The 26,802-nt window shown below is 38.3% G+C and overlaps 1 protein-coding gene across 1 annotated transcript in view; it reads right to left on the reverse strand.

Annotated features, from left to right (window-relative positions):
- Positions 1-4,765: 4,765 nt before the first annotated feature.
- Positions 4,766-26,802, reverse strand: part of cntn5 (contactin 5) — a 104,113-nt gene continuing 82,076 nt past the window's right edge. Inside the window, exons 15-24 of the mRNA XM_059330972.1 lie at positions 26,291-26,411; positions 23,875-24,033; positions 20,737-20,886; positions 19,773-19,843; positions 9,585-9,819; positions 9,381-9,490; positions 8,717-8,903; positions 8,454-8,566; positions 6,187-6,355; positions 4,766-5,681 (exon numbers count right to left, since the gene is read on the reverse strand). Coding sequence (XP_059186955.1) covers positions 5,578-5,681; positions 6,187-6,355; positions 8,454-8,566; positions 8,717-8,903; positions 9,381-9,490; positions 9,585-9,819; positions 19,773-19,843; positions 20,737-20,886; positions 23,875-24,033; positions 26,291-26,411 — 1,419 coding nt within the window. The 3' untranslated portion in view covers positions 4,766-5,577. The remainder of the gene's footprint in view (positions 5,682-6,186; positions 6,356-8,453; positions 8,567-8,716; positions 8,904-9,380; positions 9,491-9,584; positions 9,820-19,772; positions 19,844-20,736; positions 20,887-23,874; positions 24,034-26,290; positions 26,412-26,802) is intronic.

The following is a 26,802-nucleotide window of genomic DNA, read 5'->3' on the forward strand; positions in this document are numbered from 1 at the left end:
ACATATTCTTTATATCTCAGTTTTCAATTCTAGAATTGGTTTATTATTTCATGCATTGTATGTATAATGTGTAAGAGTGTATAATAATGTTACATTTTCTATCATAAAGTTATTTCTTTAAGAGAGAAGTCCTCTGCAAACATTTGCAGAGTTCTACATCAGAGTACAATCCTCTATTTTTATTCCAGCTCAAAAGTTCACTATACTGGCTGCCATTATGGGTGAATTTTTCTCATTTAAAATTGATATTGCTCTCAAAAATCCCATATCGGTCGAGCTCTAGTTTCTTTTGGTGCATGTGGTTCAGGTTTCAGAATAAGCTTATGAAACTTAACATACCATTATGCAAATAATGTCCCCTGAATAGACCGTGCCTGTTAAAATGTAAACTTTAATAAATATTTATTGCAAGAGCAATTTAATTTAAAAATAAAGTAAATGTGCATATGTCCTTCAACTTGCAGCTCCTGCCGTCCTAATAGGAAGCATCCGTCCCGCTGAAGTGTCCTTGGAGCAGGGATGTTGAATCCCTCAGCTTCAGGGTTGCTGTTAGATTATGAGCGTTGCTAACCCCATCAAGGAAAGAGCTTTATTACATTTCGGTGCAGTGTGACTCCCATAAAGCCTTCAGCTTATACTCATGTGACCATTTCCCCTTCAAAAACAAAAAAGTATTCAAACATTATAAAACATAAAACACACTGCAAAAAGTAAGATGAATTATCTTAGATCAAGGGGATATATGCTTATTTTTTGTCTGATAAGATAGTTCTTCTTAGTCAGCAGTTTTTATTTTAGACTGTTTCACTTGTTTGATATAAAGATTCCACGGCTTTTGCCTTATTTCAAGAATTTTAAGAAAAATATTCAACATACAGATACAAATCTTTGTGGCTGTATCAAGAAAAGTTCACTAGTTTTTATTATGACTTTGCTGGTTTCAAGAAATATAATGTCTATGCATATCATTATGTCAAGATGATGGCACAACATATTGAGAAAATAGGTCACGTGTATTTCATTAGAATCAAGAAAATTGCACTTTTTATTAGTTATAATACATTAATTCTAAGGTATTTTTGGGTTCGTTAAGATTAGGTGTTTTTACGTGTTTTGGAAAGTCTTGACAAGCCAAATTTCGTTATTCTATTGGCAGATAATTTTGCTATTTTTAAGCGAAATAAACCTAATTTTTGTCCTTTTATTTCTTGTTCTTAAGAGCTGACTTTTTGCAGTGCAGATACTGAGAGTGAGACCACCTTAAAATATATTTCGTTGTACAAAATGGAACTGCATGTAGTAATGTAGTAACCTAAATTGTAAAAGTGACTCTTTGTTGATCTCCAGCAGAATACATTAGCCTCCAAATGATCTAACATACTGGAGATAAAAACAAAGTACAGTATATCCCAGCACACACTCACGTGCACACACACACACACACACACACACACAGACACTGACATTAACCTAGGGGGAGTTCATGTTTTAATTGCTGACACTATAGCTTCTGGCTCTCTGAACCAAATGGGTCCCCTTGCAGGATACATAATCCATTATCATAAATCAGATGCGCCAACACAGACAGGTGCTGCATGAATAATTAAAGGTCGGTACATTAGCACTTGTGTGGAGGTATGTGTTTGAGCCGACGTCATTGAACAGGCTAAAAGCACCGCAAAACCCCTCCATCCACATTAAACAGCTTAATGCTTTGCACTACAGACGGAAATGATGTACAAGTTAGAAAAGAGCAGGCCGACCCCAGCACCCTCCGCCTCTGAATGTAACCAAAACAGAGAGGTCTGAAAGAAGAGGAGTATCCACGGGATAGACACTGCTTGGAGCGATGTTCGTCCTCTGTTTTGCTGTGTGGTCCTATCTCTCGTGGTTGAGCTAGTACCCTTGTCTGAACCTGAGCGGGTGAGCCAGGTTACTCTGACTCGGTAATGGAGAGTCCAGGGAGCTGGAGGCAGCACATGCAAAAGGTCTGCTCAAGCAAGCAGGGTTTGGGACTACAGAACTCTATTCTAACATTAATTACACTTGAGGCAAATTCATTTGGATTTCTGCCCAGTGAGAGATAAGGTTTTACTGCAGACAAGGCAGGAGAGGAGGCTGGGAGGAAGGAGAGATACTCTTGATGCTGCCCCTGTTTGGCTCTGCAGTGCTTCTTTTATCACACAAAGTTTCGTGGCCTCTAATGCCACGTGTGTGGAATTCAATCAACCCGTACTTTACATAACACTTGGGAAAGGCTTCTTAAAGAGCAGACCTGTCTGATAGACCAGTGGCAAATAATTACAGATGAATTATAGGATGAAATGTCCTGATAAATTTGTATTTGAGGCATGTATTTTAGATGCATTATAGTGCTGAAGCAGGTTTTTTTAATTCATTCATCAACTATTTTTATTATCTATTCATCATTTGCTTTTTATCAAACAAAACCTTTAAAAAATATTTGCTGCTATGCAAAGGAAAGACCTTAACTTTATTGTTGTCATTTTTGGAAAAAAATTTGTGTATATCTAACCCTATCACCATAGCACTGTCAACACTGGAGACTAGTCTGGCTGCACTAATTATCATCCTGCTATTGGAGAAAAATGCTACAGCTCATTTGTATTAATTTAAACCGATCATAATAGTCTTTGGTGGCGTTAAGTCCAGAATGCATCACGCAGAGGCTGAGTTCTTTTTAAAAGTAGAGAAAATTAGATATTCAAGAAGGGGAAACTTGAGCAAATTCCACAATAAATGGCAACCGTTTATGGAGTTTTTTTGTGATGATGTACCCCCCCACTCACACACACTACTTTTCTTTTTTTCCTCCTCTCTTTTACCATTATTTATGTATTTTATATGTTATGTTTATGTGGTCAATTTAATCAATTTACACAAACTATGTCTAAATATCTAAATATTGTATAGTTTATTTGATTTCAATTTATGTGACCGTTGTTTGTTCTTAAAATTATACAAATCTAAATCTAAGGGTGTACAACATGTTTAACGCCGACACCAATGTACCCTGATATCGGTATGTCCCTCTGTTGTTTTTGTATACACATCAATAAAAATATGAAACACAGAATGCATCACGCAGCGATGGAAATTATTCACCAAGTCCGGCAAAAAGACAGAAAGATGTGGCGGCTCTGCTCAGGTTTTGGTTAAACATGATGGCTGGACCATAAACTTTTCTTATTTTACAAGTAAACAATGCACTAACTTATGTTTCTGAAAACATTTTCAGAGAGAAACAGGCAACGTATCAACAGAATCTTGATTCATATTTGACATGCACTGCCTGGTTTGTCAGTTTGATCTGAGTTTCAGGAGCCTGCTGAGTTGCACTGGACAGAACTCATTTGCATGAAGTTGAGGTCGAGTCGTGTTTATGCAAATTGAGATACAGCGAGGCGTCAGTCATCTCACCGTGTCGTTTTCGTCAGGCAACGTGCGGCCTGATCTCCTGCTCTCCATAGAAAATGAACAGGATCTGTCAACTTCACAGACGTCAACAGACCTGGTAGAGCTCCACCACAGCCCGACGGCAACTTAATTCCTCCATTCTTCAGCTGTGAGTCAGACTGTTCAACAACAAAGACTTGTGGACAATTATCCCGTGTCTCTTCTGTTCTTTTCTTTGTTGAAAATTGTGGGTTGTGTTTTCTGTCATTACAAAAAGTTCTTAACAAAACCAATGCAAATGTAAATCCTGTAACTTCCCCTCAGGTTTCATAGTGTTGAGAATATGTTGTTTACCCACGAATGTAGTTCTGCACACACAGACATCATGACTGAATAAAAAGAAAACATGTTGTTGTTAATCAAACTCTTTATTAAACTAACCCTATTTGGTTATTTTGATGGGGAGGTCGTAATGTTCCATTCAAAGACAATTATAGTGGTTTTAAAAAGCCCTAAAAGTTCATGGGAATTATTATTTTTCATATCAGATTCAAATGTTTATGTTCATGGTGTATCTCTAGATTCTATCTAGGTTATACACTGTAAAAAAAAAGTTTGATGTACGATTTGCAGCTGTGGTTGCCAGAACTTCACCGTAAAAAATACAGTGAACGTATGTAAATGTAAATATCAGCAAAAACTGTAATTTATACTAAATAATCCCATTACTGTTAGGATAATTGTGTCATCATGGTATTTCTCCATTCATTTTACATGAAAAATCTATATTTTTTTTACAGCTAAACTGTATTTTCTACAGTTTATGACAGTAGAATTTAAAGTTTTATGCTATTCTTTGATTTACAGTAATTAAAAGTATCTACTACAGCGATGTACAATGTTTTATTTTACGCCCTATTTCTGATGCAATTTGACAGTGTTTATTTCATTAAACATTTTTTACAGTGAAGTTTTTATTGCACAGAATAATTTAATCAACAACAAAGTGAGAGATCAAATGGAAGCTAATGTCTTTTGTTTTGGCAGAAGCTCTTAGCACATTGACTTCCTAAAGTAGGTCAAAGGTCAAGTAGGACTTCAAGATTTGTATGCAGATAAATAACTTCATATAAAAAATAAGAAAACGGCCACAATTACAGTTATTTTTCTCAGTTTTAGACTTCTTTTTTCCTTTCTTTGAAAGTTTGGATCTTGCTGGTCAGACAAAACCAAATATGAAAATGTCACCTTTGGCTTTGGGGACACTTGTATAAACAGAATGATGACTTCAGCAGGCTGGTTAATATGAAAATTAAATAAAAAAAATAGAAAATACACACGAGAAGCATTTAAAAAATATACATCACATTTATTTGTACTGACACCAAGAGTCCGTACAGAGTTGTCTTTGTCTATTGATGTGTTCGGGCACTACAGGTAAGGACCTGTTTCTATCTCCATACATCCAACAGTCAACAAACTGTATCACCAAGCATTGCTTAATCACTACCAAAAAACAGAGAGTTTGACATAGCTGACACACACCACTGTGTTTTTCTCTAAAGGTAACACAATGTACAAAAAGCAAGTCTGGAAATAGTAAGATTCTTGGTTCCATAAAAAACTTCTTTTCTCCTCAGTGTGTGAATAAGAAAACAATGCACTTATCTCTACTGAGCTTCTGCTGCATTGCTTGTTAGGCAGCCAAGGGGTAAATTGATGCAGATAAGTAATGAAAAGAAACAGGCCGGCTGATCCCTGTATTACTACCACAGCAGCTTTCGAGGAATTGTTCATGCTCTGTAGAGCCCCAGAGCTGTAGGAGCCGTCTGGAGATGGTTAGATGCCAGTCAGTGACAGGAACACATGATGTTAACGTAAATGATTAAACAAATCTTTCCACACAATGTACACTACAGTACAACACTATCGTGATGTTGGAAAGAACTGTGCAAATCAAATGTCCAGGGCCTCGGAGGGAACGGGGAACTAAAAAGGATGAACTCTGAAGAGCCGCATGATAACTGGCAGACTCGACCCCCTTTGGCAGGCCTCGGGCCCTTTGGGATGGGTAAGGCCAAAGCAAGCAGGCAGTCAGAGGGAATAAGGGAGCGGGAGACTGGTGGCTCCCGCTATGAAAATGAGGATGGCACAGTGGCCTCACCAGGAAGCTGAAGGCACCAGTAGAACCAGGAGCAGTGCTGTCCATGTTAGGCTCTGTGGCAGGCAGTGCACTGAGCACTGGTTGCTTTTTGCTCGAACACCTAAGAGAAGATAGAGAGAGAGAGAGAGAGAGAGAGAGAGAGGGAGAGTCAATACTGATGAAACAAAATGCCGGAACTGCATTCATTTTTAATGCTAAATGACTTCATTGATCTTTGGAATTAATTGGTCTCAAGGAGTTGGGAGCTGGGGAAAAAAACCTGCTCCTTTTCTGCTAAGGACAGTGAAGTTAGACAGAGAAAAGAAAGGAAACCGATCCATCGCCCTGAAAAATCTGGCTGCTAATGTCAAACTTTCTGTTCTGTTCCTGTTGCTTGGAAGTTAATTGGCTGTGCAGAAGTAGGAAGGTTTGTGTGGGCGAGGTAATTAAAACAGTATTAGCCAAAGAAAACTTGGCTCACACAACAGCTGTGGTGACTCAATTAAGAGGGCAGAACAGAAGATCGCTACAAAGAGAAAACTGCCTGTGCATAGAGATTGGACTCCAGAGGTCATGTAAAGCAGTGTGTGGGGAGAGAGGAGGCAACTAACTAGCTTCAGACTCACCCGAGGAGGTGACCACTCGGACTTGGGAGCTGACCGCTCCTTCTCCCCCTTCGCTGAGGGCACGCACCTCAATGATATAGGTGCCTCCCTCTGGCAGTGAGAGCATGGTGGAAGGGTTAATGGTTCTTGTCACCTGGTTGTGGCCCCGGCCCTCCTGTTTGACCAACACCTGCAGGACATGTGCACACAGCCACTATAGCTTTAAGACTTGTACAGATCTAAAAACACATTAAAATTCCCCTTTGTTCTTAACCCATTTAATCCCAATTTTTTCCCAGACATGAAAATATCCAAATCATGTGTCATTAGTACTCCTTTTGAAATAATCAACCATTAGTTTAAAAGACTTTCATGGAAAAATAGGTGAAAAAGTGTGTTTTATGTTCGTTCACAATAGTGACTGGTGGGATGTTTTTACCCATCAGGCTGTCTCATTCTTCAGAGTTACCAGACTAACTGAATTTCCCCACGGGGATAAATAAAGTAATTTAGATTTTTTTTAATTTGATTTATAACCTACATTAACATATTTCTCCTCTGCAGTCATAAAAATTATTATATTTCCCTTTCCAGTTATTAACAAATGTACAATTCTGTTACTGGTAGTCTCCAACATTGCCACTAGAATGTTATTCTAGTGTGACTTTGGCCTACATTATCAAATATACAAGTATACCAATATGAATACTGAGAGGACAATACATAGAGCAAACAAAAAAAAAGCAGTTATCGGTCTAACTCAACATTGTTACTTTATTGTAAGACATACCATTTTTACTTTTGGACATTTCCAATGTGATGGGAGGAGGAGAACATCCATTCACTCAGGGCAGCTTTGTTTAAAATATTTTGCAGGAATAGAGCCTTATAACTAAGAAATATTTTTACGATCACTATTGTGACCGGTCGGCTTAAATGGGTTAACCCTTGAGGCCTCTTTAAACTCACCTTACACTTTACACCTTAAGGTCCCTAAACGGTCCCTCTCATACAGGTGTCATAAAAATGTGATATATTAAAAAAAAAATTCACTTTCACTGCATCAGACCTTTTCGCAACCTTTTTTTTTTTTTTTTTTTTTTTCATTTTTTACGTTTAATGCCCTTTTTGTCATAAGAACCCCTGATTTTCTCCAGGGCAAAAACACTAAATATGCAATATTTAAAAAAATAAGGTGCAAAGTGGAATATTTGGGGTGAGGCTATAACACCTTTATATCAATCCCAACACACCAAGACCATTTTTATGGTGTCCATGATTTCATTGCCATTCATTTTGGCTTAGATTTATTAGGTATTCATGGGAAAAGCAATAATTATGTCAGGATTACAGTGTATCAAAAAAGTGTGTTTATAATGGGAGTCAATGGGACCAAAGCGGGCCTTAAGGGTCAAAGTGTGAGTGTTATGCATATCTCCTATTCTATACACCTTGCAAAAGAGGAATTTGGGAATTTTTTAAATTAAAATAAAAAACAAACCCTGGCCAAGTTTCATACAATTAGCCTTTGAACTGACAGATATATCAAGAATCAAAAACACAAAATTAGCTGAATGTACACGTTTGGTCCCTAAGGTGCCTCGAGGGTTAAACAGTTATGAAGTATCAACATGGGAGGGATGATTTCAATGATAATAGTAAAAAGTGTATTTAAACAGTTCGAAGCTGGAGTTAGATGGACACAAAACTCCATTTAAAACAGTACAAAGGATATAATAAGCAACCTTGTGAGTAAATATTTGTCTCTTTAAAAACAAAGTCAAACTTACACTCCTGTGTTGATGCAGATGTTAGGAGAGAACTATGATTACCAAGTGGCGTTTCAGTTAAAAATGCCCAATCACTGAGCCTAAACCTGCTGTGTTGGCCTTATAATACATTAAGCAGTTGAAATGGATTCATTTATTGCATTCTGGGTCACTCATAAACGTTGTGTGATATTTTATTTCCAACTGTGATGATGAAAGGTTCTGAATATCCTACAGTTTTCATTTGCCACTCTCACTGGCTGAAAACCATGGGTGTTGTAGTATTAATAGCTTATTGTCATTCAAAAATGATGGAAAAAAAAAATAATTTGAAACTAAACGCCATCACATAAACCTAATGCATTGTTAAACTTCCACTTTCTGTTTTTCTTTTTAAAGTGGTAAAAAAAAAACACTTCCGGAACTAGAGGCTCATTCTAATTAGCAAATCCATCGTCTTTGCAATAAATATGTGTATTTAGTAATAGAATAAAAGTGACTTTAGAGCGTGATCATTACCATGTACCCGATGACATCTGATTCATTGTCCTTTGCCTTCACTGGGTCCCAGCTTAACGACACATTGTTGCCCTCTTGAATCCACATGAGGTTGTTTGGAGGCTGAGCAGGAGCTGAGAAGAAAAGTCAAACAGACTTTTAAACAGAGTTTTAACCAACTAGGTCAATTACTCTTCTTTTTACTAGGGGATTTAGAGCGAACTTAACAGGTAGCCTCTATTCCATATATAGTATTACATGATTAGTGTCAGCGCGGTACTCACGGGCTTTCCTGGTGTTGGCTGTGACAGCAGCAGTGGCAGGACCCTGGCCGATGCTGTTGAAGCCTTTTACAGTGATGAGATACAGACTGTTGCCCTCTAGTCCTGACAGGACCATGGAGGTTTCGTTTTTCACAGTTCTCTGTTTTTTCCCCGACTCTTCCTGCTCCATGTCTTTCCAGTAGCTGACCTGTTAACACAAGTTAATGACTTCGAGAAACACACAGTTGTCGAACCTCAACTCCTGCACAAAGGTTTACAACAGGGATGGGCAATACTGGAGGGGCCACCATTTTTCATCGACACTACCACAGGGCCACATATAGGACCGTGCACTTAACCAGATATGATGAAACTGCAATTTTAAATATGTTTACAGTGTAGCTCAAATGCATGTATAACAGTGGAAATAGGAATACAAAAGGTTTGAAGCAAATAAAAAATAACCAACGTTAATTGCAAGAAGTAATTTTGTGCATTTTGACACTGCACTTTTAAGATTTCATGCTCAAATGCATGTAGTTGTACTGAGGGCCACTTCAAGTGAGGGCCGTATGCGAGGGCCGCAACTGGCCCGCAGGCCGCGAGTTTGAGACCCATGCTCTAAAACGTGGTGGTGCAAAATGTCACATAGTGTCTGTTAATGCACACAGGAATTAAAAATCACCTCATATCCTCTCGGTCTACCAGGGCCAGGATTGGGTGGTTTCCAAGTGACTCTAATTTCCGATGAAGAAATGCTGTAAGCTTTCACATCAGTGGGCGCTTCCCTCGGCTCTGTGAAACAAGTTCAAATGGTGACAATCGTAAAATGCTGAAAACTATTTCCTCTGTACTTTAAAAATCAATACAGCCACAAATATTAACTCACCCCCCTCAGCAGAGTGGATGATGACAACTTTGCTGAATGGCCCATCTCCTTTATTGTTGTACACTCCCACCTTCACTTCGAACGGGGTGAGCGGAGGGAAGGTCTCGTCTCTGTATTTGTACGTTGTAGAGTCCGCTGAAGTCACCATCTTCTCCTTCCAGCCTCTGGTTCCGTTGGCACGAAATGCAACGATATACCCAAAGCCTTCACCGTTTTGGAACTCCTCAGATACAGGCTGAAAAAAAAAACAGAGAAAAAGTGTCTTTTACTGAGATGATATGCTTGCCTGGCTTACTGTAACAGCACCACACTGCAAAAAAGGTGTGTCTAAAAATAAAAATAGACTTTATAACTGTGCCTGTTTGTTACATTACATTAATTAACACTTTGAAATTAGTTAAAAAATAAGTGATCTTATAAAACTCTAAATCCACAAAAAGTGTGCACACTGCAAAAAAGGTGTGTCTAAAAACAAGATAAAAACACCAAATTTGAGGGAAATGATCTTGCTGCATGGACAGATAATTTAACTTGACAAGATTTCTTCAATTAAGATTATGAAATCTAAAAGTAAGCATGTTGTTCGCTCAAAATAAGAAATTAACTCTTAAAACAAGTTAATTAAAGCTGCAAGCAGCGATGAACTGGCCCGAGCAGAGTGACCTGACAATTATTTGTTTCTTACCAAGATAAAAAAAACTTTAGATTTAGAAGTGTTAGAAAATGTATCTTGTTTTAAGAGTTCATTTCTTATTTTAAGTGTTCAACATGCTGAACTTAAGATAGTTAAATCTAGAAATAAGCATGTTGAACGCTTAAAATAAGAAATTAATTCTTAAAACACGATAAATTATCGAACACTTCTAAATCTAAAGGTTTTTTTTTAATCTTCGTAAGAAACAAATCATTTGCAGTGCACTCTGCTCGGGCCAGTTCATCGCTGCTTGCAGCTTTAACATATCTTGTTTTAAGAGTTAATTTCTTATTTTAAGTGCTTATTACATGCTTATTTCTAGATTTAACAATCTTAATTTAAGAAATCTTGTCAAGTGAAATGATCTGTCCATGCAGCAAGATAATATCCCTCAGATTTAGTGTTTTTATCTTGTTTTTAGACACACCTTTTGCAGTGCAGTACTGTACAGCTCTGTGCATTGTCTCATTTAAATATCAGCTTCTGTGCAAACAAGGCTCTCATTGAACAAAACATGACTTTTCCCTCTATGATCGCCCCGTATAACCAGCTTTAAATTTCCTTCCCATTTACTGCGACTGTCTGCCAGTGTTAATAAAGATGCAGTCAGTCTTGAGTAATGGAAACAAATCATATCTGGCTCAGTTGTTCCCATTATGTAGCCATTTATCTTTCCATGTCTGACAGGAGGATTTTTAGGACACAGGTTTTGTGTGCTGGCTTCAATGCTTATCTGTGGTATTTCTGAAGTGGTTAAACTGGGAGCTGTCTTCCACAGCTGCTCCATGCTTAATCAAATCAAATGCCAATTCATTAAAGTGAGCGAGAATTTAATTAAAATGTGAGCTGGAGGGATTAAATCTTTGGCTAAATTTAATAAATGACAAACACCTGTACACCTGCTTTTGGCAACAAAACTATGCAGGATGTAATGTGTTGATTTGCATGGGCTTCAAGGTAATATTGTTCCCCTAAGGCATCCCCCAAATTAGCCATCTAGTCTACAGAGGGATTGGTTGAGGTGGTGGATATAGTTCACATTTCATTCAATAAGGACCAATCACCATGACTACCTAATTACAGGGAAGATCAGTGGAAATGAATTAGCTTCCATCAAAGTCATTATCAGAGCTGGCAATACTTTTAAAGACATGCCAAGGAATATAGGGCTTTCAAAAACAGCATGAACAAATTAGCTTGTTAAGTCTAAAACACTTGCGGGTTTGGGAATTGAGATAGTCACAGATAAGTGTGGACACAGTGTGAGATGGCTGCTATAACTGAGGTAAGTCTTGTGGATGAAATTGTGGGGCCTGCTGGGCTCAGTGACGATGACTGTGGGGGCATCACTAATGGTCCTCCCAATGGCTCCCCGAGAAAAAGCAGTCTCTCACCGTCGACTCTAATGAGACGGCTGAATGAAGCTGCGGAGACTGTTTAGTCATTCATCCTGCTTAATAACCCTGCCCACCATGGCCGTCCAGGCTCTGACAACTCTCCACAGATGATTGGAGAGGCAGAACTGCCATGCGCTCACATGCCTCGACTGCCAAAAAGGGCCAACGTTCCTGCTCCGTCTCCTTTAATATCCATCTCCATTGATCACTGACGAAGTCCTGATTTATTTCCAGGAGCATTTAGCAGAATCGAGAAGAAATAGGGCAGAGCTGAAACGACTTATTATGGCGAGTAGCAAAAGGAGGACACGGACTCTACAGTATGTCTCTGCATTGTCTTGTGACGCTCTATAAAAACTGACAGACTTACTGATGGGTGTCAAATGATTCTACCACACAATGAGCAGAGAGGAAACAAAGTGCTTTAATTCGTCACAAATTGTGCACTCTGGACCTCAGATGTGATTTGATCTGATCTGCGAAAAATGTCTCAATAAAGACAAATGAGCAGGCTAAATAATGCTCACACAGTTCTATGAGGCACTTGTTGAAGGAAACAAAGTGTTCCAATCAGGGCTGTTTGTATCTGAAAAGCTGCACTATACTTAGTTTATTGAGTTTCATCAAGAAAATCCTTAGGAAAGAAATAGTTTCCACTTAAAAACACTTTTCCTAATGATTAAAATCCATGCTTGAGAGGACTCTTTGTTAGGGCTTTATGTCCAACCAAGCACCAATCATGGGTCTGTGTAGCTTTAAGTATCCCTTGATTGTTCTTCCAACATGGATTCCTACATTTATTTATAAGGAGGTCGTCGTTGTGTTATACTCGCGACTCTAATGACACTCTTTATGTAGTATAACGCTCATTTATAAACAGGAAATGGTCTACCAGCGAACACCATCCCATCTGGAATGGACATTATCCCCCATAATGTGCCACTGAGGGGCACTTCTCCTCATGTGAAGGTTATCTTCCCAGTGGCAGTTGGGCTCCCATACTTAATAACTACAAGAATAACTGTCAGTTGCTTCCACATCTGTTCACTACTCCCCTGTTAATATATCCTTCAACTGATCTCAATTGCAAATTCTCAGCGTTGCTCATAGCAATTCTGTACATGCTGTGCCCTGAACCTGGCTGGGAGCCAAGCTGTCCACTTGGAAACAGTTCACACTAATATCCTCTTTACTTGGTGTGAGAGGTAGTACGTTTCTCACAGCCATTGTCAAGACTGAAATTACAAACGGATATTCATAAGCATCCCTGGATTTATCGGGAACGACTCCGAGATTCAAGGTTAATAATCATTGCGCCTCTCTAGTGGGACCAAATTTAAAATTCACAACATCTTAATCACTGTCCCGGCTGATGCAGCTCTGTGTAGTACACGGCCCAGCTGGCCTTCCTTGAGCTTTGTCAGCATTTTCTGCAATTGTGACCAAGTTGTGCCCTTAAACTCTGAGACCCTGGATGGTTAAACAAATTTCCAACAGAATAAAGTGGGACCCTGTTTAAAATGCAATGAGCTGTGATCCCGGGGTTGTGCTATTATTAATGATAAAGCAGGAGTTTTTGCCCTGCTTGTAATGACAATCTGTAAAACTAACAGCTCTCGGACAGAAGCTCTTTAAACCTTACATTTAGGAGTGCACTGCAAAAAAGGGGTTTCTAAAAACAAGATAAAAACAATAGATCTGAGGGAAATGACCTTGCTGCATGGACAGATAATTTCACTTGACAAGATTTCTTAAATTAAGATAAGATAAGATAAGTTAAATCTACACTGAACAAAATTGGAGTGACATTTACTTAAAAAAAGCTAGGCAAGTTTTTCCACACAGAAAGTGTTTGTAATCTTTACTCAGTAATATTTATTTAATGGAACCACTTAAAAAAAAAAAAAAAAAAATACACAAGTTAAATTGCAGATTCACTGATGTCCCTCAATTACATTTTACTTGGAAATATCAACTAATTAAGCCAATGAACTGGTTTAGTGAATATTACTTGGAACGAATAATTCAATTTACATACAAAACTGAGGACACATAATAACAAACAATCACTAAATAATGCACTACATGAAAAACTGCTTTTTTAAAGTAAAAGCACTGAATTCCTATTTCTTTGTACAATTTATATAGATGATTGAAATAATAATTACAGGGCCAAAAAAAAAAATTTTTTTCAGTGTAGAAATAAGCATGTTGAACGCTTAAAATAAGAAATTATCTCTTAAAACAAGATAAATTATCTAACACTTCTAAATCTAAAGTTTTTTTTAAATCTTGGTAAGAAACAAGTCATTTGCAGTGCACTCTGCTCGGGCCAGTTCATCGCAGCTTGCAGCTTTAATTTATCTTGTTTTAAGAGTTAATTTCTTATTTTAAGCGTACAACATGCTTATTTCTAGGTTTAACAATCTTAATTTAAGAAATCTTGTCAAGTGAAATTATCTGTCCATGCAACAAGATAATTTCACTCAGATTTTGTGTTTTTATCTTGTTTTTAGACATCCCTCTTTTTTGCAGTGAGAAACCCGCATGTGCTATAAACTGAATCCTCAGATCTATATTTTAGTCAGTAGTCATTATTTCAAGTCAATCTGACGTTTTGTCTGAAATAATCAACACATTGTTCGGTCGAATTTGCTTAACTCGGCTCGATCGGTTACACTGATTCTCGCATTGTATTCTTTGCTGCTGCCATGCCTTCATTTCCCTCTGGGCCAATATAGTTAAATCTTTATCTCATACAGGTGCCTCCTTTTTACAATAACCACTTCAACCTCTGATCTTGGGGAAAGCAGCCTGCTCCAGTGGAGTGAAGCACTTTCCCTTGTGCTTTCACCAGTTGAAGTTTTACTTCCAGGCAACATGCTCAAAAAGCAAGTAGGAGAAAATCATGTAGAGTACCGCAGCAGATGGGTCCACCACGTCTTCCCTCTCAAAAGGAAAAAAAAGGTCACTTTGCACTAATGATGGGCACTCACCTGAGCCCCCTCAGAGCTCACAGGACCCTGTCTCTCTCCCTCTCTGTGTATTAGATAGCTGTGAAGACTACAACCTCCACCTTTGTGTTATCCCACTGCTTATAATGTGCGTCTCTCTTGCCCTTTTCTATCAGAAGGGTCACAGCTTCCTGGGAGTTCAGAGCATGCACACCTGGGTTATTTTACCGCTGTTTTGACAGCTGTGCTGCTGACCTGTTTGTCTGCTGGAAAGGACTGCGACTGTAGTGACCATACAGCATGAAACCACTGTGTGTGAGTGCTCTCTTTATTAGCTGAGCGTATGCTTTTCCAACTTTAGACCAATCATTCAGCAACACATTAAGACATTAAGACAAGGGAACGCTGACTTAAGCCAAATTCAATCACAGCATACAGTAACTACTTTAATTAGACTGAAGCTCGTATCTCACTGTCGAGTGCTGCTCAGCGCATCAAATTGGACAGCTGATAGTTTTAAATTTGCTTCGGAACATCACTGCCTCGACTCTGACCAAACATAATGTTTATGGGCTATTATTTAAAGACTCCATACTAATGTTTTTGTTTGGGAGTTGCTCAAGGTTGTTGTGCTTGTTGTTGGTTGTTGTTGTTTTGCTTAGCGTTGAGACATTGAAAAAAATATATTTTTGAGCTGAAATTGTCACACCGTGGTGAGGTCTTGGGTTTTTTATGTTTGGTCTCGTCACTGCTTTTATTTTGAAAAGTAACTCTCCTCTCGTTTCAGATCACCTGCCCCTCCCTGTGTGTGTCACCTGCCTGAGTGTCTCCCCTAATTACCAATTGTGTTCACCTGGTGCTCCCTCCCTCATGTGTTAAATAGTCTGTGTCTCCCTTGTCCTGTGCCAGTGTGTCGTTTTTCATCTTGCCAGCATTTCCACAGTTCTTGTCATCGCCACAGTCATCTGCCTTGCTTCGTTTTCAAGTTTGGTTCTCCTCGTAAGAGTGATTTTCTTTTGTAAATTTTCACAGCTTAGCTGCTCCCTTAGTTTGTTGGTTGTTTAGATTGCCTTTTTGTATTTCCTCCTTAAGAGTGATTTTGTGTTATTTAGTTTTTGCCCATAGATTGTTCCTCCATTTTACGGAGTAATTTTTAGTTTAGTCTTTTTCCCTGTTTAGATTTTCCTCCCTTTTGGAGCGCCTTTTGTTTATTAGTATTTTAGTTTGTCCCTTTTATTCTCCTTTCCCTTGTCTAGTTATTTGTTCTTTACCCCATAGGATAGTTTGCCCTAAGATCAGGATAGTCAGGAGTTTAGTGTTTTTTCCCTCTTTGTAGGGATTATTATTGTTAGGTCCTTTAGACTGTTAATGTTCATAGCCTTTTTGTTTCCTCTGTTCGGGGAGTTCCTCTTGCTGACCAAGTATCTAAATAAAGTGCTTTTGACATACTCTGATATATCTCTGCGTCTGAGTCCTGCTTCAAGCCCGGCCTGACAGAAATAATCAACAAATGAGAACAGAACCACACTGTCAAGAACACTGATCAATGGGCCTCATATTTAACTAGCACTAGAACGTATACAATTGTTCTTATGTGGCTTCTATTGAAGTGATTTAGGAGAACCTTCCGTTTTGAAGTTTCTCTTTGGCACCAAACAACTTCTAAATGGCCCAGACATGTCTTTCATTAGTGGATTGTATATTTAATTTCACTTAGAAATCGTTTTTGATTTGAAATTTCACAAAAAGTTATAAATGATTAAGTTAGAAAAAGTTAAGACCCAATGTCTATTTGAAAACTTTGATGTAAATAATCTGTCAGTCAAAAAAAAAACTTATTATAATAATAATTGATTGATATGTTTTACATTAAAATCTAAAAATCAATAAAGTTTCTTAAGAATTTTAAGCTTCAAGTCTTCTTTTTCACCCAGACTTCACAAAGAATGCATAGCAGCCACAGACAGCTACCTGCCCTGTCTCAAGGTACGATTCACCAAAGATATCGCAATAAATATATTAGAGAGCAAACATGTCTATAAAGTTTAGCAGTTTAGTGCAATAGGCTTTTTTGCATCTGATTGTAGTTATCCACATGGTAAACTATACTGAAAAGATTGCCTTTGTGCCAAAAACACACAGTAGGCAGAACAATGGCAGAGAGAAAAAGAAAAATGACATTTTCAAACTAAAGTCCTGACCGATGAGGTTCAGAAGCATTCCTGAAAACTTAAGGCAGCCTGACAGAGAGAAAACATATTTGGGATTTAATATCTCAGTCTGTCAGTGCTGTTTCTGTTTTCAAACACACAACTTCAGCCTGTAAAAGAAGATGGCACGATTTGAAGCTTCAGTTACCACCAGCTCTCTGAAGACGCTAATAATTTCACAGTAACTGCGTGTGGCGATAAGGGCTGATCTTTGCGAATTGGACTGGTTTGGCAATGAGACTCATTTGCATAGAAAGGGAGCAGTTTTGCACCAAATGTATGCATATTGCCTAATTTAACTAGCTGCAAATAGCACAGGAGCACCAAGATGCTGCTTGCAAGGCTGTGCAGTTTTGGATGTGTTTCACCCCTTTTGTCTGCTTTCAGAATGACACCATTTCTTTTTGTTTTAGCTGTAGCCATAAAAGCTATGCAATCATTTTTTGGAAATGGCTTGTGAGTGTTTAGAAAAGGAATGTAAGATTCTATCAACAGAGTCTGAGCTCAGATAATGCCAGCCTCCTATGCTTAACTCTGTTCTTTAAATACTCCAGCGAATCCCTCAATACAGCTGTCTTCCTAACTTTAAGAACATCTCCAGACTCTTCTCATCACTTCACTTTCTCACTCGAGTGTCTGAAACTTGCCTCTATGTTTTAATTAGATCCCACTTTGATGGTTCTGGGAATAGCACTGCAAGCAAACACAGGTCCCCAGCACGCACTGAGCCACACTGCAGCTACTCGTCATATCTCACCTCAAGTGAATGCAACTGACTGTAAACTAATGCAATCATCTGTATATCCAAAAATCATTAAACCGTTTCCTTCAAGCTTAGAACCACAAGGACTAGCGTCATCCATCAACCATGCTTTATCCCCTTTAATAATGTCTGACAAGTATTCCCACGCACCAAAAACTGAAGGTTTTTTAATGAATGGCACATGCAATAGCAACTTCTACATGATTATTAAGTCACATTCACATGCAGGATTTATTACTTAGTGACAGCTAAATTCCTGAGGGAACAATGGGAGAGCTGTTCCAGCATGGATGCTTAAAGGAAACCTTGTTTCAGTGGCTTGTTTCAGAAATGTTCTCAGCAGCGGGTGGTGATGATAAATTCCCTTAACATACACATTTATTATCCCATTTTTAATCTTGTTGAGTAATACTTTCTTAAGTTACAGTAAATGATGAATATTTACACCCTATAGGGTTTACCCTATATTTAATCATGTAAAAAATCCTTTAAAAAATTATCCCTCTGTGCATTTATGCCTGAGGTTTTCAATACTGCAGGCACCGCTCTTTTTCTGAGGGTCACAAACAGGAAAGGTTGAGAAACACAGGCTGACAGGAAGCCTCATAAAAACAAACTCATAAATCACATCATAAAAAAAATCAGCATTCATGTTTATTATGTCCGCTATATATTATCTTAACTTGTTCCAACTTCAGTCTGCCCTGCAGGACTTCAGGCCTATGAGTTCTTTTGTTTCAGGGCTGTGGGACTGTGTGGAACTATCCTGCACCACAGGAAGTGGCTGAGTGGTATCACTGTAAATACCGTTCGATGGTAGCAATGTGAAAATCACATGTGTAATCTTGTCTCTTAATTCTGGCACGGTCTCTTGTAAATCCAGCTGCCTGGGGGTAACTTCAGTGGGACAGAGTGAAGTTGTAAATACAGAGCAGGAGGAGGCATCCTGTTAACATTAAACATCTGCGTGTTCCAAGTATGGAGATCAAGTAAAGACTGCTTACAGGGACCGTCACAAAACCAACAAGATCTCCAACCTAAATGACAGAATAGACCGTTTGTCAATTCCACCCATAACGACACATGTGATCGTTTGTCGGTACAAAGTGGATCGTTCTGCAAATAGCACACACGTCATTATACAAAAAGGCTGCAGTTTCTGTGCTACAAAACCACTGACCTAGGTTTAGGGCAAAAAAAATCCTGGTTAGATGTTATAGAAGACAGTTTAAACAGTAAATAAATGTGGTAACACTTTATATTAGGGAACACATATTCAACATTAATTAGTTTCTTATTAGAATGCAAATACGTCTGCATCGCCTTATTATACAACCAGTAAGCCATTAAGAGTTTTCCCTCAATAACCTCAGAATTATTGCTTATTAGAAGTAAGTAGGGAAGTTGTTGTATATGAGTTACAACAGTTTGCTAAAAAACATTAGTTATTTTCTGCCATGAAATTGAACCTCTTCTATTTCTTCTCTGTTTATTACTTTGTGGGTTCGTTAAAGCAGCAGATCCTTGAGCATCACCTGAGAACTACTGTAGAAAAAATATTTAGTTGGGGTCAGAAAATTGTCGCTGTGTCGCCACAGTTCTGTTTACATATTATGAGACATTAACATTCAAGGCAGGTTTAGTATAAACAAGCATCTTTAGCACTCATAATGTTGATCTCATCTATTGACTGGGATGACATTGATTTCTGCATTTTAATTAGGGTACAGATGGTAAAGTTTCACCACCAAAGACTTCAAATTATACTGGAAACTTTAGTGAACTAATAATTATAATTGGAATTTGAATACCAGCATAATTAATGCATGACCTGTGGCAGTTCCTGCCTCCGTTTCTTTAGAAACTGAGAGAATATTCTGTAAAGGAAGCATCTTGAATATCAAGGACCTTAAAGCCCTCTCTGATACAGCATGTAGATACATATAATTATTATGGCCTCCACAAGGAGTTTTCAAAACATTCAACATTTTAGATGTCATGCTGTTGACATTCCAGATAACAGCAAAGATTATTTTTAAGTAGACTAAATATACATTTCCATCATCTCATGTTTGCTTAACTGAAACAGCAGAACCACTGTGACATTTGCGTTTTTTTGCACATACGTTGTCACGCTGTGCTACAGAGGAGGTTCGGCAGAGGACCCTACCTCCCAAGAGATGACCAGTTCGTGCCTGCGGCCATTTCCTCCGCTAACGTTTGCTGGTGCCACTGACGGGACTGTGTGAAACAGAAAGGTTAACGATGCATCACTGACCCAACACTGCAAATTCACTTCAACATGTTTTTGAAAGAAAGAAAAGTTGAAAAAACTGAAAAAAAATGCATGTTATTGGGGCCAAATCGTTAATTTATGATCCAAAGAATGTTTCATAATGATGAAAAAAAAATGCATTTTGTGAGTCAAAACAGCTTAACTGAAAATAAAAGACTGCTTTAATAATAATAAGTAAACAAATCAGCATCAGACAACTTTAAAAACTGAGTTATCGTTTGGAGTTTGTGCTTTTATTAAAATTCCTGTCAATCATCCTGAGAGTGATAATAGGTTCCAGTGCTGTGTTTTGAATTTTGCACTCTTTTGTTGACATTTGGATTACAAATGATAACTTAAAGGATGAATCACCACGACCGAGTTGATACAGTAATTAGTCTGTTAATTACGCTGAAGAGATAGGACAGATTAAATAAGCCACTTCCAAATGACCACTGACCTTTGTGATTATTACATTTTATAGAAGAGGAAAGAGCAGTTAGTGAAGCAGCACGCTTGATCCAGACTGTCTTAGTCAATTTCTGCTCACCATAAATAGTGTATTCTGCTGTGTCTTTGCCTCAGGCCATAAAGGACAGGCTGCTTTAGCAGAAACACTAGAAATCCATGCAAGCGGCTTATTTTCAACCTCTTTACCCAATTAAAATTGAATATATTAACAATGGGAATGTAATGTGGTTGTGATGAGGCATGTGAGGGCGCAAACTACTGTGAACACAATAAATCATCATCACTCAGTGATATTTATGATTTACTGGACTCTGGGTGATTGCTTATGTCTATCATAATATGACTAGAATGTAACATATATGCATCACTGACAGCGTAGAGGATTTACCTGCTTCTTTAGTCCTAACTCCTCTTGAAGGAGCACTGGGATCTCCGGTACCAATGGCATTACTGGCCACCACCCTGAACTCATACTCCACCCAGGGGTTGAGCTCCACAGCCATGGCTGACTCCATGTCCCCTGTCACTGGGTCTGGGTCTGCAGACAAGAGTGTTGATTATGTATTTATTAGAGCAATATATCAGTTGGCAAATATCGGCCGATATATATTGGTATCGGCTTGTGCATCGCTGATATGCAATGAGATATAATAGAACATATAATGCAGAAAACAATGCTTGGTGATTTAGAAAAGGTGTCACCATCACTTAGTTTGGTAACACTTTATATTAACGTACACATATTCAACATTAATTAGTTGCTTAATAGCATGCAAATTAGTACCGTATTGGCTCTTAATTAGTCATTATTAAGTAGTTATTAATGCCTTATTCTGCATGGCCTTATTATACAACCAGTAAGCCATTAACTAAGAGTTATTGCTTATTAGTGGTAAGTAAGGAAGTTGTTGTATATGAGTTATGATTTTAATATGCTTTATAATATGGACTTTATAAGGTGGTAGTTATGTAGGAACAGACCATATTCATTTAGTGTTATTAAGGGAGAATAACTATTCTTGTGGTACTAGCACCTTATAAAGTCCATACAAAGTAAAGCATAATAAGATCATAACTCATATACAACAACTTCCTTACTTACTACTAATAAGCAATAATTCAGTGGTTATTGAGAGAAAACTCTTAGTTAATCGCTTGCTGGTTGTATAATAAGGCCATGCAGAATAAGGCATCAATAACTACTTAACAATGACTAATTAAGAGTCACTATGTTACTAATTTGCATGCAAATAAGCAACAGATTAATGCTGAAAACATGCACCTTAATATAAAGTGTTACACTTAGTTTTTTCAGCAAAGTGCTGGACAAAATTTAAATCCTGTATCACCTACGGATTTAATATTGTATGTATAATGTATAATAATGTATAACAATGTTAAATATGCTTTAAGAAAGTTATATGTTGAAGAAAGCCACCTTCTGAGTACCTTTGTGAAGTCAAATTGGTAAAAAATTTGTGCAAGATCCACATTCCAGGTCAAAAGTTCATTATATCAGCTGCTATATTTGTCAATTTTCCCCTCTACAATTGGTATCAGCCTCAAAAATCGGTCAGGCCCTCATGTTTATTTCATCAGGTCAAGCTCCACTTAACAGTTCATGCACTTTTGTTAACATTATGTTCAATATGTAAAACATACACTGCCTTAAGTGCCAACCTACAACTCTAAGAGATCCATATTAAGTGAAGAGGAATCATAGACCTTTAAATACGAAGTCTGCTGCGGGACAATGATGCTCAACTCACACATGAGGTCACAAAGCAATCACAGTTTGTTTAAATGGCTGAATATTTAAAAGTTCTGTGCTGGCCAAATCAGTCACATGACCTCAATTAACTAACAGAAACAGGTGTTTCACTGCTTCAGGCCAGACTGGAACAAGCAATAAGTGAACATGGTCTGCAGAAGTGTGTGCTGATGTCTGCGGGCTGCAGCCTAGAGGCAGTCGTTTACTGCAAAGGATTAAATATGACGTTACTTGACGATGTCTCCAATTATTTTATTTTCCCTAAAACTTGAGGATAATCCCTACAATGTTTAGAAATGTGTGCAAAAGCTGTGAGTTGACACTTAAACCTCACAGCTATTGTTTCATTTCAGATCCAGTTCGGAGCCAGAAAGCACAAAATATACCATTGTCTTAGTTCTGAAGGAGTGCACAGTATTACACCTTCCCTCCAGATTTACTGTGACTTGGCATATTTTTACACCAGGTGGTGATGACACACAATCGAGTTGAAACCTGCTGCATAATGTTGTTTTGATGTTTAAACAACAGCTTACTCGCAGCTTTAGAGCACATTAGGAAGTATAACTCATTACATAGAGAGAAGCTGATTTCAATCAATTTTCACAGTATCTACAGAGGACTTAGAGAGCGATGTAATTATAACCCACATCCCCAGACTGAAAAAAGTCAAGATTTATGAACGTATTTTTGAACAGAATTACAAGCAGGTAACACAACTAATCTAGCTTCTTCAGGGCTGCCATAATCAAGGTTTGTCAATATTGATCCTGCAACAACAAACAAACATGTACCGAAGGCATATCCGTGTCACAAATGAACCAGAGGTCTCTCTGTGCTAACTGAGGCAACATTCGGCGAAGCTGAGGAGCTTACACTCTTATCATCCAAAGCAGCTCACGATGAGACCACTCTGTCAAGCAAGCGGCTCTTCAAACATGAGCTGATAACTCTGTTTGCAAGGAGTGGAAGCTAAAAGCCCAATCCCCTTTATGCTAATCTTAACAAGTTCAACACTGACAATACATCACAGAGTCCTAATTGTGCTTTATCGAATTAAATGTGGTTGAACAGGCATGATGTGAGAGGAGTGTATACAAAGTATGATTTATATATCTGTGGGGATGAATCATTATCACACCTTAAACTCCACTATTATTATCACACGGCATATTAAGATGGATTACACACAATGCTTAGCAAGCCTTCATCCTGTAATGCTAAGTGATAGTAATTGATGGTTTTTCTGTCAAGGTACAGAAAAAAAAGAAGCTAATTCATTTTTAAGCAGTGAAAGTGCATCTGTACTAAGTGAACATGGATAAGTGTTATAATTCGAGCCCAAAAGGTTAATTCTCCCACTAACCGCTGATATGACACTGAGTACAATTCAAAGGAACGGCATTTGATACCAGCTCAAATGACTTTCTGCTGAGCTCTTCTGAACAACAGCCAAGTTCAAACATAAAACGACAGCTGGAGAGAGAGCTGCATTTCTTTTCAAAGTCCTGGTCACAGTTTGGTGTAAGACATTTGATCCAGTACTTTCTGGATTTAAAAAGCCTGGTTGTGTAAATATATAAAAGCACCTCACCACTTGAATCTTTAATTACGTCTCTTGAAAGCAGTAACCTTGCTCTTGTTGGGCTGATTCACCATCTCCGTTCATGACTTTGGGCAGGATTAAGGCCTTTGTATACGGCCCCACATTAACCTCACAGATCTAGAGGCTGCAATTTGCTCCTTATTGATTACCTGTTTTGACAGTTTGCCAGCCTAATGAAAATGGGCTGCGGGCCTGTAAATTATAGGTGCTGATAGGGCTGTGGTTGTCCAGGCCACGAGACCAGGACAGGGTGGCCGTGGTGTCCGTGATCTCTTCCACTATCACCACTCCAGGGGGGCCGGGAGGACCTGAGGAGACGGATGAAATTACAGGTTTAAACCACCAATGCTTCAGGAATGTCAAGACATAAAGGAAGTACAAAAACAATCTGAGCCGCTGTTTGAATCGATTCTAAGCTGCTCCGTGTTGAGATGTCTTCATCAAGCATTGTTGCTATTAGATACACTAATGGATGCAACCATGCAAGCGTTAAGAAGGATGTGCAGCTGTGTGCATATGGCGACTACATTAATTCTGTGTTGTAATCTTTGTATAAACAAACAACAGACAAGAACGCGACACATCTTCTGAACCAGGATTCAGGCTGGCACTGATCTGCTGCCAAGGATTTCAGGCCGTTTCAGGGATATTGATGCCTCCTTTTTGGGGGGTTTCAGAGGCACTTTAGCAGTTCTGCTGAGCATGTCTGTGCTGTAGACCTTCCTGTGTTGTAATACAGCTGAACATATGTTTACCTCAGCCTTCAGAAGTAAATGTAATCTGCAAGAGCAGCAAATGTCTAAGGACTCTAGGGGGAACAGCTGGAAATGAAAAGCTGGCAGCTGGTGCACTCAATGAAAACCAATGTACTGTGTCCCCAAAAAGTGCCCATTAGAAGGTTGCTCTGAAAGGTGCATTTGCATTTCGGGACATTAAGATGCATTTTGTGTCACTGTAGAACAGTACCCTCTTTTTAGTGTGCCCAACACCAAGGCACATATCCTCCCCTCTAATACCACTTAATGGTAAATTACAAACATTGAATACATCAAAATACTACAGACGACAAACACATATAGATATATAATGTTAAAATCTAACATGTTTGTGTTTGTGTATTACATTATCTGTGTGGATATATGTGGCTGTATGTGGCTGTGTTGATGTACTGTTAATGTGCATAATGTTTGGGTTTTTGTTTTGGGGAATTATTATTATGGTCATGGCATGTTATATCATATCCATACTCACATGTTATTCCCAGTGTGTCTCATATGCATTTATGCTCTGTATATTTTATGAATGATGTTGTATGTATTATGTCCCATAAAATAAATATTAAATATAAAAATATTCTATAATATGGATACTAATTAACACAGACTATATCCTTATATCCTATACCTGTGCATCCCTGTAAGTAGGGATGCACGGTATTATCGGCACGTTATCCGTATTGGCCGATATTGGCTTAAAAAAAGAACATCGGCCAACACGCTGATATCCGCCGATATCCGCCAATATAATAAACCGATTAAATAATGTGGTGCTGCTTACTTGATTAAATGCACAACCTCGGTGCCTTTGTCTGTCATATGTTCGGAATTTTTTATTGTTTGCACAATAAAAAGCCTTAAGCACGTGTTTACTTATTATGTCAACTGTGAAATTAGCCAAATTTGCCCTGATTGTGGGTATTATTATTGATTATCTCAGGGAGAGCATCATCCAAGTTTTAAGTAGGATGCATGTTTTTGTAGTTAATTTGAAAGCAGTTGTCAAAAATAAGTATACAGTTTTAAGCATCAAGTATTTTTCTTATTTTGCACAAGGAATGAATATTACATAACAAATGTGATAAGAGTATGCTCCACAATACTGTATGCTAATTCCACTACAGAAGAGAGATGAAGATCTCTGCAATTAGTTGTGTGGGAAAAAATATCGGTATCTGTAATCTGGTAAATGACTTACAAAACATCGGCATATCGGATATCAGCAAAAAATCTGATATTGTGCATCCCTACAGTTAAGATAAACAAAAGTGGCCTTTACAAAGTTTTCTGTCTTGTCATCCTAAAAGAAAGTATATGAGGTGACATTCTTAAAACTTGACCAGGAGCTGTGTGGGTAATTACATTAGCAGCAACAATCAGAAACAGCCACAGAATCTGATCGCTCGACATTTCAGCCGATCAGTTTTACAGCTCGTATTAAACTTGTTCATGCAGACAGACCGTCTGTCCAGCCATACTCGCAGTGACAATAAAAAATTAGTCAAGATCAAAAGGTCAAAGTAGTGGAAATAATCATTGTCCACTAGGAGCAAATTTCTAATGTCTGATGTGATTAACCAAGTTCCCAAAGCTGCTGCACTTATAACAAATGGGAGCATATTTCCTAGATTCACAGAAAATGATCACATTCTTACACAGTTCTGTCCTTTTGTGCATTACCACTGAACTATGCTTGCCAAGAATAATTCATATGAGAATAACAGGATTCTGTTCAGGGTAGACAGTGAGACTCTGTACAAGATGTCTCAGTGACACGTAACAAGCTCACCTCGAACAAGAAGTTCTGCCTCTGCAAATACAGTATCAGCGCTGGTCTGGGCCCGACACCCATACTTCCCAGCATGCTTCAACAAAATGCTCCTAATCATCAGATCCACTGTCGAGGACTGCTGCAATTGGGAAAGAATAAAAAAAAGTTAGGTATTAAGCAAGCCTAAATGTGCTTGACACGGAAAAGTGTGATTCCTTTACATCTTGTAGAAGCTCATGTGGCTTGAGAGATTTCTGTTTAATTCAGGTGCTTGCTTGCTGCTACATTCTTCAGCTCCCCGTATTTTCTCTCTCTGTTGAAATGAGAAACGCCTAAGGCAAGGCTGGGAATAATTCAAGGTCTACAGGCAGCTGTTTAGCACGAAACCTGATTAAAATTACACACCATGCATCAGCAAGGAATCTGTTGTGGCTGTAAAGGATTGTCACTGCAAATACTTTCTCTCCAGAGCACGGCTAGCAGCAGAGGACACATCAGGACAGATGTGATTTTAACATCCGCTGTTTATA

Source organism: Centropristis striata, chromosome 4, assembly GCF_030273125.1.
Source record: "Centropristis striata isolate RG_2023a ecotype Rhode Island chromosome 4, C.striata_1.0, whole genome shotgun sequence".
Classification (NCBI taxonomy): Eukaryota; Metazoa; Chordata; class Actinopteri; order Perciformes; family Serranidae; genus Centropristis; species Centropristis striata.